Genomic DNA, 18,391 nt, shown 5'->3' with positions numbered 1-18,391 from the left:
CGCTGTCCCCGCTCTCCCCCAGTACGAGGCTGACCCCAGCAGTCCCCGCGGGCTGTCCCTGTCCCTCACGTCTGTCCCCCCTGCCTCCGGGACGCCGAGCCCATCCCCAGCCCCTCACACTGTCCTCACACAGTCCCCAGAGCCACGGGGGACACAGCAGCGGTGGCAGACGCTGTGAAAGGCCCCAGCTGCTGGGGCCGGGTTCCCCTCGAGCCACCCGGGGGTGCCAGGGGGTGCCCACCTCCCCAGCGCCCGTCCCTCGGCAGCACAAAGAAGCACAGGCACAGGCGGGCAGCAGGGAGCACTTTACCAAGCTGGCGAGATAAAAAGTACAACATTCCATAGTTGGCACCTTGGCGGCCCCCATCCCAGGGCAGGGCTGTCCTTCCCGGGACCCCGGCGGACAGCTGCAGCCAGAGGGAGCGGGCAGTGAGCGGCCAGGGACGAGCACTCGGCCAGGAAGAGCCCCAGGAAGAACATGTTCCTTCGGCCAGGGAAATTAGGATCTCCATCTTCATGGGCAATTTCCATCGCACAGCCCATCCCCATTCCATGGCCAATCTCTGTCCCACAGCTGGACATTCCCTCCCTGCAGCATCGGCCACTCCAGCTGCCAGCAGTGCTGGGGGTGCTGCGCAGGGGGGTCCCTGCCCCATCCAAGTTCCCAGCCCCCTTCACCGGCTCCCTCCCTGGTTTCCTGAGCAGTCATGTGCAAAATGAACCCGTCCCCAGAGCTTCCCAAGCTGTGCCCTGGCCCCATCCTGCGCCAGCACCATGCCACTGGCTGGGGCCATGGGATGGGGGTGAAATGTGGGCATTCATTTAGAGCTTTTTTTTTTTTTTCCTTTTTTTTCTTCTCTCTTTTTTTTTTTTTTTTTTCCTTTTTTTTTTTTCCTTTTTTTCTTTTTTCTTTTTTTTTTTTTTTTTCTTTTCCTGAGTTTCTCAGCCTGGCTCTTAATTACAGGCTTAAATCTGCAGCCCTGGGAGACGAAAGGGAGAGATGGGTGAGTACCAGGATGGAGGAGAGGGGAACCAATTGGAGCCTCAGTGGGATCAGATCCAGGATTGGGGTAAGGATGATGAAATGTTTGCCTGGGCTATGCTCCCCGGGGATGCAGAGCTCCTGGTGGGGCAGACTTCCAGAGTAGCCCAGGCCCCTCAGAGGGATAGCTGAAGCAGTGCTGTGGTGCCCTGCTGCTGCCTGGACACACTGCACTGCTCCCCCACAGCACAGGAGGGCTGGAGCATGTGGAAATACATCAAGAAATCAAGCAGAAATTTCCCTAAACACCCTGTTTCCTTGTCAGTCACAGCTGGCCCTTCCTGTTTCTCTGGGTGCATGGCCATGCTCATAGCTGATGTTTCCTCCCCACACCATGGCCTCTGTTAGTGGCTGCTGGGCTCCCATGCTGAAGCCAGGCCAGGAAGAGGCAGCAGAGGGTGAGGGGGGTAAATCCCACCCGAGGACATGCAAACCCTCCTCCATGGCCGTGTGCACATGCCCTGATGGCACTTGGCCTTGGTCCCACTTGGCCTTGCTCAGCTCCCTGCTGGCAAGTGGGAGTGGTGGGCATGGGTGAGTGGTGGGCAACCCTGGGGGGACCCAGGAGTCACCAGGGAGGTGGCTCAGGTGACGTCCATCTGGATTCCAGCCACCATCTTGGTAGCATCCCAGGACCTTCGGTGGCCAGGGCAGCAGGAGAAGTTGTTGCAGAGTCTGTTGGGGAGATGCAGGAGGCAGAGCTGGGGAAGAGCTTCCTTCCCATGGCACAGTACCCCCATGGCCCCAGCTGGCAGACGGGTGCAGGACCCCTGGTGTGGGGGCTGGCAGGGAGTGGGGTGGCTGCCGGACCCCTGTGCAGTGAGGCCAGGGGTCTGGCAGTGGAGGTGACCCCGGGGTTTGTTTTTGGACTGAGAGCTGAGGAGCTCCAAAATGCAGCATTTTGGGGGCTTTCAAGGGGTGGGAGTTTGGCTTGAGGTGGTGGCGCTGGCTGCCGATGCTGGGTGCCAGTTCCCTGTGTGACAGGAAGGGTGCTCAGGGCAATGACAGGAAACCTCCTGTGACACTTCGAAAGCAACCGCAGATCCAGCCGAACCCCTGGCGTCTTCCCAAAGTGCGTCTGTGTGTCCAGCTGAATTCAACCAGGGCATCTCTGCATGGGAAACTCAAGGTACAATGTCAAAGGGAAGAGAATCAAACATCACCACCACTGTGCATTAGAAAAGCTGTTTAAAGTACCACGTGCCGAAGGGACCAAAGAGTCTCAAGCTGCTTCACTGCAGGCATGGGGCAACACTGGGGGCTGTGATCCTGTTCTGGTTCCTGGGCAGGAGCCTTCAATCCCAGGAGCTGGCTCAGCAAGGGCCAGTTCCAGCTTCTTCCCTCATGAGAAGGGCCCAGAGTCATGAGGGCTTGGGCTCCAGCCACTGCCTCTCTGCCAGCAGCTCTCCAAATAAGGAAAAAAAGCAGAAGAACCCCCCAGCAGGATACAGGGGCTCCCCAGCAGCCAGGACAGCCCTTTGCAGCAGCGCTCCCTCTGCAGCCATTGCCACCCCTCCGCCTGGAGGGGCCCCTGTGTGGTCAGGGTTGGCTTTTGGAGCTGTTTGCACTGTCCAGCTCAGGGGCAAACTCTGTGATGACCCGCCGGGCCAGCGGGTTTGTGGTCTTGAGCAGTTCAGCAGCAGATGGCCGAGTACCAGGGCTGGTTTTGCTGCTCTTCTTTTGGAGCAGGGCTTTAAAATCTTCATTCCTGCTGGAAGACTTCCCACTGCTGCCCGCTGCTGCCAGGGACTCACCAGCTGGGGAGCCTGAAGTCTTTACAGGTGAGTGGGAGGTGGGTCGGCTGCTGAAGGTGTCACCAGGCTCTTTCCGCCCCAAGACCTTCCTCTTCGACCTAGGCACCAAAGGGACATGGGTGGGAGCAGTCTGGGGCTGGGGTGAGGTCCCAAAGTGAGGGACATGGTAGTGCCCAGCCTGCTCTGCTGGGGCAAGGTGACAACATGAGCATGGCAGGTGGTGCTCCTGGCAGGTAGGACTAATCTGGACCCTCCCTGCTGGTTGCAGTCTGCTCAAGGCAGCAGCAACTGGGCTGTCCCCAAGGATGAACACTGGCCCCAGTATGGAAAATGGAGGTGTCGTGATGGGGGGACACTACACCCAGAGCTGTGACAGTGGTGGGATGCAGTGAGCACAGGGACTGTCCCCTCCAGTGCAAGCACCAGCCTTACCTGTGGATCACCGTGAAGAGATCCTCTGTGGTGCGGGACGTTGTGAACACCTCGTCGTCCTCCTCCACGATGGACTCAGCCGTCTTGTCGCTGACAAAGCTCTTCTCTTCCGTGCCGGCTTCTGCTGAGCTGCCTGTGGGCAGGGAGATGGCAGCAGTGAATCCCCTGTGCAGCATGGGGAGCCCCTCTCCCTGGGGTGATCCCACCATAAGGGATCTCACCTTGCTCTGAGGCAGGCTCACTGGCAGACTCGCTGGCAGCCTGCCAGCCTGTGGTGTCCACAGCCTTCGGGGATGGTGGATCCTCAGCATCAGGGTTGCAGCAGGAGGGGTCAGTGTCCAGCGTGATGATGGGGCTGGGGGTGGGTGGCAGGTCCCCCCCACCAGCTCCCTGCTGTGCCAGAGCTGGCATGAGCGGCAGGTGCAGCACGCTGGGCTTTTTGGGCACTGGCGGCGGCACCTTGGCCCTCCTGCGCTCCCCCTTGGCACCACCCCGCTCTGGCCGCAGCTCGTCCAGGCTGCCCTGCGAGAGCCGCCGGGGCCCCACCGGGGCCAGGGACAAGTGGGGCTCCCCTGAACCCCTCCCCAGCTCCCCTCTCCGCAGCACCACGACGGCATCGTGGGCCAGCCCCTTCTCCTGGGTGGCAGTGCCTGGTGGGGATTTGGGGGACAGGGGACCCTCCTCCCGCAACACTAGGGGCTTGGGCAGGATGCATGGGGGGCGCCTGGCCAGAGGTGGCTTCTCTGCCACAGGTGGCTTCACTTTCCTCTCCGGCCCTGGGCAGGGGACGTGTGCTGGCTCCTCCGTGTGCTCTGGGCCATCAGCGTTGTCCTCTGGCTCCGAGCGGCTGATGGAGCGGAGGCGAACGGAGCGCAGGTCGGACTGTGTGACCACAGGCATGACAGGTGTGATGGGACTTGTCTTCTGGGCCAGCTTGGTGCCAAAGGTGGAGTCAGAGTGGTGCCGGCTGACCTTCGTCTTTCCCTTCAGGGAGATCTTCAGCCCTGAGAGGTCAAGGTGGGCGGGTGGAGTCAGTGGGAGGTCGAAGGACAGCCTGCCCTTGGGGCTCCTCTCCATGGGGGACGTGGGGGGCAGAGAGGATTTTCTCTCGGGGACCAGCGGCCTCACACGCACCTGGTGTGGGGAGTGCCCGAGGACGGTGGAGGTGGGTACAGTGGGGGTTGGGGTCTCCGACTGACTGGAGTACCCGCTCGATGGGGACATCAGCCCTGTGGGCCTGCCTGGCGAGGAGGTCTTGACGTCTGCCTCAGCAGAGAGCTGGGAGGGCGTCGTGGCCCTGGACACTGAAGGGGACACAAGGGACTCAGAGCTGCCCCGTGTCTTGGCACACTCAATGGCCGTGGTCCCTGTGGTTGTGCTTGAGCCAGAGAGGGACTGGTAGGGATCACTGCCGGCCCTCCAGTCCGTGAGATGCCACTGGTGGGGGGCAGCTGTGCTGCTGGGCTCCCTGCCCGCACTCCCCTGGGGGTTGGCATGCACCAGCCGGTGACCCTGGAGCTCCGGTGGGATGCACAGGCTCTTCGGCCGCTGGTCCTTGGGAAGTGCTGCACTGAGCCCCACGTCACTGTCGTGCCCCTCTTTGATCAGCGAGACGCTGCGTGTGGGTGGCGAGGGCTTCTTCTTGGCCTTCTTCAGGGAGATGCTCTTGGAGCGCCGCCGCCGCTGCCCCTCAGGCTCCAGCCCCAGGGAGATGTTGTCAGTGCTGGTGCTGCCCTCGGAGCTGGCGCTGGGGTAGCCCAGGGCATAGTTGGTGCTGCCCCGCCGGGTCTCGGCATATGCGATGTCCACAGAGCAGAGGGACCCCGAGTCAGTGGGCACTGACAGTGACCGCTCACGGAACCGGCAGCCTGCCTGCTCCACCTCCAGCTGCACCGGCCCTGCTGCTGGCTCCAGCTCCTCTCGGCTTCCCGGCAAGAAATTCCCCTTGGCTCCCTGGATGCACCCAGAGCTGGTGGGGGAAGCAGGCACTGGGCCAGAGAAGAAGCTGGGCCCATTGCTGCCCGTGCGCTCTTCTGTGGCGATGAAGAATGAGGTGGAGGTGGTGGGTGAGCCTGGGCTGGGCGATGGGATGGAGCCGCCTGGTGAGGTGCAGGTGGGCCCCTTTACCGGGCCAGTGGTGAGGCTGGGGGGGCTCCCATAACCCAGGGGGCTCCAGGGTGGGGAAAAAGGGGTGCCCTGTGTCCCATTGCAGGCACTGGCACAAGGGTTGGCTGCCCCATCCATGGGAGCAGGTGGCTGGCAGCAGCGGGCCCCGAGGTCACTGAAGGTCTTCCTCAGTGGGGCTGAGAGGGGTGGACGAGGGCTGATCTCCTGGGGCGTCGTCCCCCCACTCGTGGTCTCAGGCACGAAGCTGCAGGACAGGGACTCAGCGATGGGCGTGTGTGTGCTGGATGTGGGGCCGTTGGCGCTGCCTGCAGGGAGAGAAGAGCCTGGTGAGCACCATCCTACCTTACTCACAGGCACATGGCCCTGCCCAGCATGCTGTCCCAGCCCATGGCCAGTCTTGAGGCTGCACCTCTGCCCAGGCACGAAATGTGGATCTGGAACTGGCTGGAATGTGCTGAGGACAAACCAGCAGCCATGGCAGGAGGCTCTACCATGGGGACATCAGTGCCATGGCAACCAAAGTGCTGCCCTGGTGCTGCTCCACAGTGGGGATATAGATAGGGTTCAGGAGGAGCCAGGTCAGGCGCTGCCAGCTGGGACAGGGAAGGACATGGTGCCTCACAGTGTCACCCCATCACAGCACAGCCAGGATGGGGAAGGAGCCAGCAGCCCCAGTCTGAACGCCCCCAGCAGACAGGGATGTTCAAGGATGCGGTGGACTGACTCCAAAGGAGGAGCCATGACAAGCTGATGGTCTGACCACTGTAATGGGAAGAAACCTTCCTCTGTGAAAACTGCCTCGGAACAGCTGGTGCCATGGTACCTGCCTCCACGGAGAGGTTGGCTCTGATTTCTCTACACCTTCCACAGGGGATAGCAGGATGGAGCCCCTGGGCCACAGTGGCTGCTGTTCCCAAGGGTCCAATGCCAGCCTGGAAGCACCCCAGGCACTCTCACATGCACACCCTTGGCACTGGCATGGCCAGCTTGCCAGCCCCAGCAAAGACCTGGCCAGGTGTGTGCCCCACAGTCACAGCACCCCGTGACAGGGTCTGTCCATGGGGAAGGTGGGCATATGGAGCTGTTGGAGCTGAGGCTGGGTGACTCCTGTCTCTGAACCCTGACTCAGGACAAAGGGGCTGTCCCTGATGCCATGCCAGCCGCAGGCCAGCCCAGTGTCACCAGTGTGCTCAGCACCTTGGTGCCTACGGAGGGTGCAGAGTCAGTGTGGTGCCTGCACCTCCCCGTGGTCAGGATGTACCCAGGAGCCCGTCTGTGCCTGGGCTGGCTGCCAGCCCTGGGATGGCTGTGCCACTGTCAGGGCAGCTCTGGGGGGTGCCAGCCCTGCCTGGGTGCTGCCTGAGTGGTTCTTGCCATCACCTTGGTCTCGCAGGGACAGGTTAGGGAATCCAATAATGGTCCGTCTACGCCGCAGGGTGGACTTTGGGTTCATCGCAGTCTCTGTGTTAAACAGGGAGTGACGAGCACTCGCGTGCCTAGCAAACTGCTGCCCTGTAGCCAAAACAAACAGTGGTACACCACGGTGCTGGGAGCCACTGCCAGGCCAGGAGCTCATCCCCCTCCATCACCCGTGCTCTCTGCATGTCCCCAGCCTGGGATGGTGACACAGCTGGGAGTGTGGGATGCAGGAGGATGGTGTGAGCCATGTGGGGTGAGCACGGGGAAGGTGGAGGCACAGTGGGAACGCTGCAGATAGAGGTGGGATGGATGGAAAGCTACAGACACCAGCCCCGCGCTGCGTGACAGGCACTGGTCTGTGCTGGTGAGGCTGGATCCCACACCACTGTGCTGAGCCAGACTGGGAATAGGTACATGAGACATGGAGAGGGAGAGGAACCGGTGTGGCCCTGGCACAGCTCTCCATGATGGAGAGAAAGGGCGGAGAGACACCTCTGCCCTTCAGAAGGGGCACCTCACTCAGCCACCAGCCCCAGACTCTGACCTGGGCCAGAGCGTGGCATCTGTGTCTGCAAGGACTGGGCAGGACAGTGCTGCTGGGAGCTGTGGCCCTGAGAGGATGAGCAGATGGATGTCAGGGGAGACAGGTGAGACAGGTCAGGTGCATGGCATGTGGTGAGCGCCTAGGTGACAACAGACCAGACTGGCTGGACATTACGTCAGGGATGTGAGACCTGCCAGCAGCATGGCCAGCAAACTAGATGCACAAAGCTGCAGATGGCACAAGAGATGGCTGAGAATGATGACAGCATGGCCCTGCTGTCCCCTCTCTGCCCCAGTGCCCACCTAACCCACAGAAACACAACCTGCAGCCACAGCCCTCCAACCACCCGCACTCTGCCCCAGGTGGCTGCAGAGGCACACCTCTGCCCGCACCCTGCGTACCCCTGCCGCACCACGGGATGCTGCCTTACCAGAGACATTGATGGGGACAATGTTGGTCTGGATGGAGCCAGGCTGGTGCCACTGCTTTTCCTCCACGGGGGGCAGGGGGAAGGCCCTGGGCCAGGGAGGCTGCTTGTCCGGGCTGGTGGGGAGGCTCAGGGAGGTGTCAGGAGGCCGAGCACTGAGCACAGTGCTGCTGGTGCTCTCCTCCTCAGCCGCTCGCTGGCTTGGGGGCTACGGGAAGAAAGGCGTGTCAGCCACCAAAGGGACAAGGATGGAACACAAACAGGGACTTGCTGCCCACCCTGCCACCCCAGAACTCACCATAAGCACAAACTCAAGGCGCTTGGCAGGTGGGGGTCGAGGTGACGGCTCAGGAGAGGTGTCGGGGGGCATGTGACCAGCAGCACGGAAGGTCTGCCCGGTGACCCTGCTCTCAGTGTACTGCTCCTCATACTCCTCTGCAAGAAAAACGGCACCTGGGACCCTGCTCCTGCTGCCAGATCCCGGTGCAGTGGGCATGTGAAGGGATGGTGACTGTCCCCTCTGGCTGTCCCCAGCCTAGTGTGGCCATGCCTGCTCAGGACAGATGGCTCAGAAGGTGAGGAAGGGAGACCCTAAGGAGGGTCTGGGGGAACTGAAGAAGCACTAAGATCCCAGCTGGCCCCACTCCTCCTGGGGCGCAGTCAGGGGATGTGGTGGGTCTCTGTGGGAACAGCCAGGAACTCAGTGTGTCCCCATCCTGTAATTGTTGAGCTAATTGATGCTGGTGGCTGTGGACTGGCAGAAAGCAGGGCTGCTCAGGCTGACTTAATGAGATTACAAGCTTTTGGATGGCTGGGTTGCTGATCTCATCTGATGCCTGAGGAGCATCAGCGCCAGGGCTACGTGACAGCCTGGGCCAGAGATTGGGAGGAAACAAAATCACTGGCCACGTTGATCCAGTTAGGCAAATCAGTGGGAGATCCCTGAGGTCCTTATGAGACCTGTGTTGTGGTGGGGCTCTGGTGGCCCCCCTGGCCTCAGTGGCCCCAGCAGGCAATCCTGGTCCCAGCTGCTTTGGCACCTGCAGCAGTGACTTGGGGGCAGAGATTGGTGAGGAGCTACTGGAGGCTGGGACCCCAAGGACCCAACTCCTGCAGCCTCGTGAGGTCCAAGGAGTGGCTCAGACATGCGAGTGAGAAATGAGCTCACAGTGGTCACCTAGCCCAGGCAGCACCCACCCACCACCCTCACCCAGCCCACCCCAGCCCCTCTCCTTGCTACCTTGCAGCAAGCTCTGGAGGTTGAGCTGGGCCTCCTGGTGCAGCTGCTCCATGCCGGGTGGGCGCCCAGCGGCCAAGAAGACGTTCACAGGCTGCTGCCATGGCAGCTTGGTGGGGGTGGCTTTCTTGCTCTCGAGGTCCAGGTTAGAGGTGGCTGCAGGCAGGAGAGAGTGGCGTCAGAGGCAGGTGGGGGGTGGCTTCCCTGCAGGTGCTGCTGTGGGATAACACTGCCAGCACAGTGCTCATCCCACCCCAGCTCTCCAGGAATGCCAAGATGTGGCTGTATCCCACCCTGGCAGGCTGCTGACTGCTGGGACCAGCCCTTATTGCCACCACCACTTTGGGGGCTGGACACTATCCCTGAGGGCTGCCAAGAAGGGAGCTGGCTGAAATTGGGGAAGGAAGGCAGCCCTGCCACCCCTGCCTAACCACGCCCGGGCACAGGAAATGCTGCACGTTCTGGTGGAGCAACATCCTGGCCGTGGAGGAGCAGAAGTTGCAACGAAAGGCAGGAGCCAGGCACCTGTCACTTCCACTGCACTGCAGCTTGGGGCTCACAGGGAAGTGAAAAGGGCACACAGAGGGAGCTGGCAGTGGCTGCAGAAACCCTTCCCTGGCACGGACACCCCAGAATCTCTCCAAAGGAAGAAAACCTCTGTGACGACTCTCAGACCCTCTGAAACACCCTGATGGATAGAAAAGTCCCTGGGAGCAGGATCTGGGCTCAGCAGGAACGGGCTCCGTGGGGAGCTGAGCGCTGCTCCCACAATCAGGCTTTGCCATGGGAACGCTGCAGCCCCAGCTGGCCTGCTGAGAGTGCATGTGGGTTTGTACTCAGCATGGATTCAAGGGAGTGCCACCACTGGCACATTGTCTCCAAGGGCATCCACACCCTGGCAGGCACAAGCGGGTCTCTGTGAGCTTTACACAGGGATATATGGATGACCGGGGTCTTTAGGGGATTTAGGCTGTCCCTGTCCCCTTCCCCATCAGCTGAGATGCTCCGATTACCAGTGAGTGACAAACATTTCCCCTCGGTCACCTGCAGTGCAGTGCCCAGCCCCAGGGACACACCACTGCCCTGCTGCCAAAGGCGGCTCCATGCCAGGCCCCAGCTGAGGCAGCGGAAGTAATCCCACACATCTGCAAAGGGAAATGGCCCCAAAAGAAGTGTGGGACCCCCAGCACAAGCCACATTTCCCTCTGCCCCCAGTCAGGCAGCTGGGGCCCAGCTCATCTGCACTGCATCATGAGCATCCCCCTGCCCCCAGGTGCCTTCCTGCCCCCAGGTGCCCTCCTGCCTACAACACTCCTGTGCCCCTGGGTGCCCTCATGCCCTTTCCCCAGCTGATGGAGCCTGCACAACGCCCAGCACCCCAAAGCAAGGTGCCATGTCCCCAGCCTAGTTACTTTTATAATTTGTTTCCATAACGACAGGCCTTAACACTGGGTTTTTTCCTTTTTTTCCCCCCTTCTTCCTCCTCTAAATAATTTGACTTGTTTCCATACCAACCAAGAGGTGTTGGGGCGCATGTGTGCATGTGCCATGCACAGGGCAAGTTTGGGCATCTCCCCAAAACCCTGACACACAGCGCCACGGGCAGAGACCACACCTTCACCTCTGCAGACCCCAGACCCCAGAACCTGATGTTTTTGGCGAGGTGGGAGGTCCAAAGCTGCCCCGTAATTTCTGAGAACACCCCAAGGGTGCACCCCGAATCCTGCCTTGCTGCAGCCACTACCTGGCTCACACAGCCCCAGCCTTTGGCCTCAGCACAGCTGATGCTCCTCATCTTCTGCCCATATATCCCCGTGCAGCCACGTCCCACCGAGGGCTCGGGGACATCCTGAGCAGCCCCTGCAGCTCTCCAAGCCCCTGCCGCCCTCCCCAGCATTCGGGAGCTCACCTCTGCACCTCGGCCCTGCAGCCCAGTCACCCGGGACACCCAGCCCGGGTGCTGACACGTGGGCAAACCACAGCACCGAACCCGGGGCTGCCCTGGGCGCGGCGGAAACGCGGCAGCACCCACACCCAGCACCCTGCCCTGCAAAGGAACCCGCAGTGCCGGGGGTCCGCCCCGTGGAGCTTCCCCCTCTTTGCTGACAGTGCTCCTTCGGGAGTGTGACAGTGCGGTCCTGAGCCAGTGTGGGCTGCGGGGCAGGCACTGCCGAGCTGCTGGCACTGCCAAGGTGCTGGCATCACCAAGGCACCGTGCGTTTCATCTCCCCAGCTGGGGGCAGGAATGGATGAGCCAAGCACCTTCCTGGCACCCAGATGCCCCAAACCGCAAGGACAGCGCTGTGCCAGAGAGAGCAGCACCCTGAGGCTTTGTCTCCCTGGGAGCCGCTGCTCCGAGGGTGTTTTGGGAGCAGTGGCTCTGAGGGTGGTTTGGGAGCAGTGGCTCTGAGGGTGGGTTGGGAGCAGCACTCCCAGCCCAGCCCAGCACGGCAGCTCAGCGACAGGGTGTAAGGAGCTGGCAGTCCTGATTCCGTGCCACTGCCACAGTGCTCCCAAGGGACAGGCAGCATTTGAGAGCAGCCTGATGCAGGCTCACTACAAGGGCAGGTTGTAAGTGTCCAAGGAAGCTCAGTTGCCACCCCTCTGTGGCCATGGGATGCCCCAGCCAAGCAGGAGTGTCCAGCAGGAGGACACAGCAGCCGGCCAGGACAGTGCAGCTGAGCTGAGCCAATGCCCTTGGCAGTGACCCTCCTGCCATGCTTATCAGAGAGCACAAAATACCTCTGAGGTGCTCCAACCCCGTGGCGAATGCCTGCGGGAGATTAAGGGCTTCCTGGGACAGCAGAGCCAGAGGGACAGCTCTGTCCCACCAACTCGTGGTCTTGACCTGATCCTGGCTGCTGAGGGAAACTGAGGCATGGCTGGTGGAGGGTTCACCACACTCCCTGCTAGCACCAGGCCCCCTCCTGGCCCCAGCACAAGCGGAGAGGAGCAGGAAGCATCCCCTACTCTGCCTGCCGATGGACATCTGCCTGGGACGTCCCCAGAGTCAGCACCATCAGCTGCAGCCGATGCTGCAGCCTCAGGGTCCTGCTGAGCATGAGCCAGTGTCCAGGCTCGGGGCATTGTGGCCATGGCGGGTACACAAGGACTGAGGTGGAATTCCAGAGAAGTTCATTGAAGGGGAGCTGAGCTCCACTCTCGCCTGCAGAAACAGCGTCCCTGCAGGACCCCCAGCCCCTCAGTACCTCCTGAGTCACCCCTGCTCCATGCCAGCACCCCTACTCACCCACAGCCCACGCATCCCGAATCCACAGGGAGATATTTGACAGAGCCATCAGAGCTGTTTTAATCCAGGCCGAAGCTCCTGTGAGACGATGCCTCTTGCTTGAATTCACCGCCAAATTTTCCCTCTCAGGCTCGCTCCCCACGCGCAGGAGATGCCGGGGGCGCGCCTGGAGCCGCTCGGACCCCGTGTGCCAGCGCGGAGTCCTGGCAGCAATGATGTAACGGCAGCGGCAGGCGATGCGCCATCAGCAGAGCAGCCATGGCAACGGGTACAGGCACAGCAGCAGCTTCTGCCGCCGCCGGGCCGGAGCACCGAGCTCGCCACGGGCCGAGGGCACTGAACCCGGGCGCCCAGACCGATGCTGCCGGCAGCGGAGCCGTGTGCCGCAGTGCCGGGACCGTGTGCCGCCGGCTCCAGCCAGCGCTGCGGCCTGCCCTCGAGCCCGGACTGTCTGCTGCCGGAGCGTGCGGCTTGGGGACGGTCCCGTGTACAAGCCAGGCACATGCTGCTCCACGGCTAGTGTAGAGGAAGTGAAAAGGGCACGCAGAGGGAGCTGGCAGCGGCTGCAGAAACACCTCCTGTCCCAAGCTCACCCCCTGCCGAACCGGACTTGCCGGACCAGCCCCCTGCGGGATGTAGAGCCACGTCCATGGGCACGGCAGCCCCAGGGCCAGATGCCCACCCAGGTCTGAATGAAATCCTGAAGCGACTCCCTGCCGACACCCCTAGGCCCAGTGCCACAAGGTGCCACTCACTGAGCAGACCTGCCCCGTGTGCCACTTGCACATGCTCTGCCTGGGATGAGCCCTCACTGGAAAAGTCAAGAGACTGTGCACTGTCCAAATCTGATGCTCTCCAGGACACACTGTCACATGTCTGGTGGCATAGCTCCAATCCCCCAGTGAGGCAGGGCCACCTGCACAGGCGTCTGACCTGCTAGTGCTTGGGGCCAGAGGGGCCAGAAGCCTTTCAGGGTCACCATGTCCAGTCCCCAGCTTGGCCATGCCAGGACCCTGGTCCAGCACGTCCCCGTGCTCCCATGCAGGTGCCCAGCAGGACCACAGGCACTGAGAAACAACACTGTCTCAACACACCAGATCTGCCAGAGGTTTTCAGCTCTTCCAAGCTCCCTGTTTAACAAGGAATCAGCTGATTGTTGTGCTGATGGGAGATAAGGGCACTGCAGAAGTTGCAGGCGGCAGGGCAGATTTGGCAGCTGTGGCGGTCCCTCAGCTCATGGGGAGAAGGCTGTTTTATGTGAGGTTTCTGTGAAAACCACCAGCAGCAAACCAGTCAATAACGTCCCTGTCCATCAGCAGGACTCAGAGGTGCAGTGTGCACTCAGTCCCAGCAGTGCAACGGGCCCTGGTCAGGGGGTTTTGGCAGGAGGGGAGGTATGTGTGCGGCAGGATTTGGCTGGCCAAGCTGGCCCGGGAGGAGCCCAGTGTGCCACCCGCTGCCCGTGCCGTGGGGACAGGAACTGCCCGTGGCCGCGCTTGCAGCAGGGCTTGGCCTGGGGCCACTCCAGCCAAGGTGGACTCAGGCTGCTGCCTGGGGCAGAGCAGCAGCACTGGAGCCCCGTTACAGGCACTGGAGCCCTGGAGTCTGGCTGGACCCAGATTCCTGCACCAAGCCTTCCACCACGGGCAGCAGGACTGTGCCCAGAGCCCTCTCCCAGCCCTGCCATGGCTCCCTGGCAGCCTCCTCATACTGCAACCCTCACTCTCCCGTGCTTCCCAGCAAAACTCCAGGCACAATCTTTCCTGAGAGCCTCAGGAAGCCTGGCACAGCAACCTGTCAGACCCAGCTGGTCCTGGCAGCCCAACATCACAGTGTCATGACCAAAGGAGTCACTGGGCACAGGGTGACCGTAGCCCACCAGCCTTCTCACTGTGATGTCCCCAGCCTGGCTGAGACCGCTCAGTGGCACATGGAAGCCCAGGCAGTGCTCACCACCCCGGCCAGTGTGGGCTGCCTGTGCCAGAGCCTGCTTCCAGAGGGGTCCTTCCAGGAAAGCGCAGCTTCCCCTCTGCCCGGCTGGTTTTACACTCCGCGGGGCCGGGACAATGCGAGGAAGTCGCCTGAGAGGGGAATGTGGCCAGAGGTCCTGGGACAAAGGGGCCTGAGACCTGAAATCAGCTACAGCAGGAGTGAGAGCAGTGACAACAGTGAGGGTCCTGGGTGTCTGTGCTGTTTGTGTCGACCCATGGTCCACAGTCCCACGGTCCCTCCTCCCGCTACCATCAGCATGTGGAAGCTGCCAGGAAGGCACAGTAGCACCAGTACAGGCAGGATCTGTCCCCGCAGGACTGATGAGAGGTCCGTGGGACATTGACTGGATGTCTCTGTCTTTCTCTTGCTTTGTAAGGGCAAGGACACCCCGCTCAGCTGGGGAATGGCAGAAAGATTTAAAAGGGACAGGAGATCTGCACAGCTCAGGTCAGTCTGGGAAAGGTGGCACAAGGCTGGTACTGCTGGACAGCACTGACCCCTGGGCTATTGCATGGCCTGCAGAGGGTCTGTGCCTAAGAGCTGCCCCCAGCCCGGGGCCCTGCCGTGCAGAATGAGCAGTGCCTGCAGACCCCTCTGCCCCACCACCCACCTCAGCCCTGCCCTGCTGCCTGCCTTACCTGCCCGCTGCCAGGGTGCCAGGAGCCACTCCACCTTGGCCATGGCTGTGAGTGCTGGGGGCCTCTCGCTCCGGCCCCCCAGGAGCTTCTGCCTCAAACCAGGCTGAGAGCACTGAGCTTCCCCCGTCCTCGCTGCCTGCAGCTCCAGCACGGAGAGGAAGCAACCAGGAACTGGCTGTTTGAGTCAGAGCCACAGCCCATTGTCCTGGCCCCGGCCCCTCTTCCTTCCCTGGGGAAGGATAGTGTAGGGACCGTGGCTGTGCATGGCCCATCCCACATCCACCCGCCCTCACGGCGGGTCACTCAGGAATGCACATCCCTCCACGAGCATCCCTCCTGCAGCACCTGGGGAGGGACACTAGAGCCAGGACAGGCTGGACTCCATGAGATGCACAGGGTCACAGAACCAAAATATCCCCCAACTGTGGCTGGAGCACCATGTGAGAGCGGTGGGTGACCTGGGGGGACACAGTTTGTGGGGTTTGTCCCCCCAGCAGAGCATGGCTGTTCCTACATGGAGCAACCACGAGACTCTTTGTGGGGAAACCAGCACCTGGAGGCTGTGGCTGCCCCCGGCCCAGCTGAGCCACTGCCCAGCAGCTCCCTCAGTCCTTACAGCTAACAAAACCTGGGGCCCTTCTGAACCCCCCGGCTCTGACCGGGGAGCTGCCAGAGCTCCCAGAGTTTCATCTCACTTCAGCTCCTTCCAAAGCCTGGAGCAAAGGCTCCTTGGGGACCGGTTTCCCAGTGCCCCAGGGCTTTGTAAAGCTGAGCTGGCTTCTCCCCGAGGATGGAGGCTCCTGGGAGCCAGGGCTGTGGCAGGGCCAAGAATGCTGCCCCCAGCGCAGACTTCATTCAGGAATATCACACACTATCAGTGACCCACACCCACCACAGGGCTGCTCCTTACGGAGCCTCAGCTCCCGCCCCTTGGCGGATAAGCTCCAGCCGGGACCTGCTGCCACCTCTCTGCATGGAAGCCTGCTCAGCATGTGCGACTGCTCAGGAATCCCCCAGGCACTGAGGTACTGCCAGCCCTGTGAGTGTCCAAGTATTTGCTCAAGGTTTACACCCAAGGTGAGTTTAGAGCCATGCAGTGCCAAATCCCACTCTCCCCTGCCCCCAGCAGCCAGATGCAGGTCTTTCCAGGGAAACCAGGCACCTGACGGAGGTCTGCTGGAGATCTCCAGGCTAGAGGGGAACTGTGACCTGAGGACAGAGATGAATCAGCTCTGGCCAGGGCCTGGCCCCACAGTCCCCCTTGGGCCCTTCCCGGAGCTCCAAGAATTCCTTTGACAACCCTGAAGTGTGATTAGTTCTCCCTCGGAATGGCACCAGGTAGGAGAGGCGGGCAGGGAGCAGAGCAGCATCCGATGGTCTGCTCATCTTCCATGCCTGCGAGTGGGAGCCGAGGGCACTGTGCTGGGTAGTGGCCAGCACAGCACCCCTCATCCCTCAGGACCTGCAGGCCAGCTCCCTGTGGTCCAGGCACTTCCTCCTGGTAGGGAACAGGCCAGCATCCCATGGTCCCCCTGAGTCCCACAGTCCACCCACTGCCCACTTGCCGTGCTCCCAGGAGGGGAGCCAAGGGGGATGTGATGAACACCGACCAGCCCATACCCCTCACCCCCTCTGACCTGCAGCTCAGCCTCTCTCCTGGTCCCTTCCTGCGCAACCCAAAGTTCTTGTGCCCCAATTTGGTGCTTTGCAGCCACTGCTACAACAGCGGTTGCAAAATTAGACAGCGTCAGGTTGTGCTGCCACCCTCTCTGCCCACTGATTATTAAGCTGTGACAGTCATTTGGGCTGTGACAAGCAGTCCCCATTCTCCTGCAGTTTCTAAGCAATCTTTCCGAGGTCTCTCCCAGGGCTGGAAGTTCCCCGCTGCTGCCTGCACTGCTGTGTCCCACTCCGAAGCCAGCAGGCAGGGAAAAGGCAGCAGGAGCTGGGGCCAGCAGAGCCCAGCAGGCTGCACTCTGGGACTCCAGGGCTCCGATGGGCCTGGCGCCAGGAGTTGTGGCAGACCCCAGCTCCCGGCTCTTCTGGCATTCCCAGGAGCTGAGCTGGAGCACTGGGGAGGGTTGCTGAACTGCCTGGACCAGCTACTTGGGGACAAAGGAGTGACCAGACAGGTCATGCTCGTCTGACCCTGCTTCCTCAGAGGGCACCTGCCCTCGGTGCCCGCTCCCAGTGCCGAGTGAGTCCTCTGCTCCCCCTCAAAAACTCCCTGCAGAGCTGCAGGGCTGTCCACCTCCCCAGGGTTCTTTGTGGTACGAGAGCCCCCAGACACCCACCACCAGTGCGGTGTGTGGGAGAAGGGAGCTGGGCTGTGGGGGCTGACAGCACTGGGCTCCCTGCCTGGAGGGGGAGTCCCAGCTCCGGGGACAGCAACTGCAGGGCTTCCCATGGCAGGGGGCTGGTACCCCACACCTCGGGGCTGCATCCCTGTCCCCAGGGCTGGCTCCCCACGGCTTGGGCTGCAGCCCCACACCCGGGACTCGCTTCCCACACCTTGGGACTGGATTCCCATGCCCGGGGCCGGATCCCCACCGCCCAGGCTGGCTCCTCGCACGTCGGGGCCGGATCCCCACTGCTCGGAGTCGGCTTCCCACCGCCTGGGGCCGGAGCCCCGCACTTGGGGCCGGAGCCCCGCACCCAGGGCTGGTCCCCCACCGCACGGGGCTGGCTCCCGGCAGCTCGGACAGCCGGCACCCGTCCCACACGCCGGGGACCGCGGTGGCCCCGCCGCCAGCCTCACCCCGCGCCGTCCCCGGCAGGAGGCTGAGCCTCGGCCGGGGTGACCTCCGCCCGCGTCCTCCAAGCGACCCGCGGGGAGCGGGGGGCCGGGAGCGCCGAGCGCAGCCCGCCCGAGCCCGAGCCCGCCCCTGCCCTCGGCCGCGGCCCCGGGCTCGGGGGGCCGCCGGCGCTCCCGGGGGCGGCGGGGCCGCGGGTTCGCTCCCGGCCCGCCCGCGCCGGTACCTGTTGCCGAGCGCATCCTGCCCCGCCGCTGGCCGCGCGGCCCCTTCCGCTGCGCGTTGCCCATCCTCCGCCGCCGCCCGGGCCGGGCTCCGCGCGCCGCCGCCCCCGGGCCGCCCCCCGGCCGCCCCCCGGCGGGCCCGCCGCGCCGCGCGGGGAGGAGCCGCGGGGCCGGGCCGCATCGCTCCGCTCCGCTCCCGGGCCGGCCGAGCCCCGCAGCGCCGGGCGGCACCGGGCCCGGCCCCCGCCCCGCCGCCCCCGCCGAGCCCGACGGGCGCCCAATGGCGGCGGCTGCGGGGGCCGGGCGGGGGCGGCGGGGAGACGGTGAGGGGATGGGCCGGGGGGCTTCCCGGGGTGATGCGGAGGGCGAGACCGCGGCTGGGCACCCCCCGAGCGTGTGGGATGTCGGGGTGACGGTGGGGCGACGCCGGGGCCGGGCGCCGTCACACCGCCGGTTCGGGGGAGCGGGGCTGGAGAGCCCCCAGGGTGAGGACGTGGGGTTGGGGGCCCTCGGGCTGGGTAGCCCCGGCAGAGCTGTTCGGTTTAGGGATGA

General features: G+C 62.9%; 1 protein-coding gene and 1 pseudogene across 5 annotated transcripts; both read right to left on the bottom strand.

The window, feature by feature from the left end:
• Positions 1 to 289: 289 nt before the first annotated feature.
• Positions 290 to 15,060, bottom strand: NHSL2 (NHS like 2). 5 transcript variants are annotated; one of them, XM_066333821.1, is made up of 8 exons: positions 14,863 to 15,060; positions 8,986 to 9,138; positions 8,044 to 8,215; positions 7,749 to 7,953; positions 6,736 to 6,867; positions 3,450 to 5,660; positions 3,229 to 3,361; positions 290 to 2,894 (listed from the first exon to the last, which is right to left on the bottom strand). In XM_066333821.1, exons 2-8 carry the CDS (start codon positions 9,084 to 9,086, stop codon positions 2,582 to 2,584), a joined length of 3,267 nt encoding a protein of 1,088 aa, XP_066189918.1. In that variant the 5' UTR covers positions 9,087 to 9,138; positions 14,863 to 15,060; the 3' UTR covers positions 290 to 2,581. The 5 variants fall into 5 exon arrangements, with proteins under 5 accessions (XP_066189918.1, XP_066189917.1, XP_066189919.1 ...); XM_066333820.1 differs by having other exon boundaries at positions 8,044 to 8,180; XM_066333822.1 differs by lacking the exon at positions 14,863 to 15,060 and adding an exon at positions 10,892 to 10,926.
• LOC136370409 (uncharacterized) lies at positions 9,830 to 12,078 on the bottom strand (annotated as a pseudogene).
• Positions 15,061 to 18,391: the final 3,331 nt, after the last annotated feature.

Source organism: Sylvia atricapilla, chromosome 21, assembly GCF_009819655.1.
Source record: "Sylvia atricapilla isolate bSylAtr1 chromosome 21, bSylAtr1.pri, whole genome shotgun sequence".
In the NCBI taxonomy this organism is placed as follows: Eukaryota; Metazoa; Chordata; class Aves; order Passeriformes; family Sylviidae; genus Sylvia; species Sylvia atricapilla.
This window is presented reverse-complemented; position numbering and strand designations above follow the sequence as displayed.

Bases quoted from the DNA above. Each gene is read 5' to 3' on its own strand.
- NHSL2 (XM_066333820.1), bottom strand. From the start codon at position 14,905: ATGGCCAAGGTGGAGTGGCTCCTGGCACCCTGGCAGCGGGCAG. The intron at 6,868-7,748 runs GTAAGGCAGCAT...TTTTGGCTACAG, and splicing joins TGTCCCCATCAATGTCTCTG to GGCAGCAGTTTGCTAGGCAC. The intron at 5,661-6,735 runs GTGATGGCAAGA...CTCTCCCTGCAG, and splicing joins CCTGTCCCTGCGAGACCAAG to GCAGCGCCAACGGCCCCACA.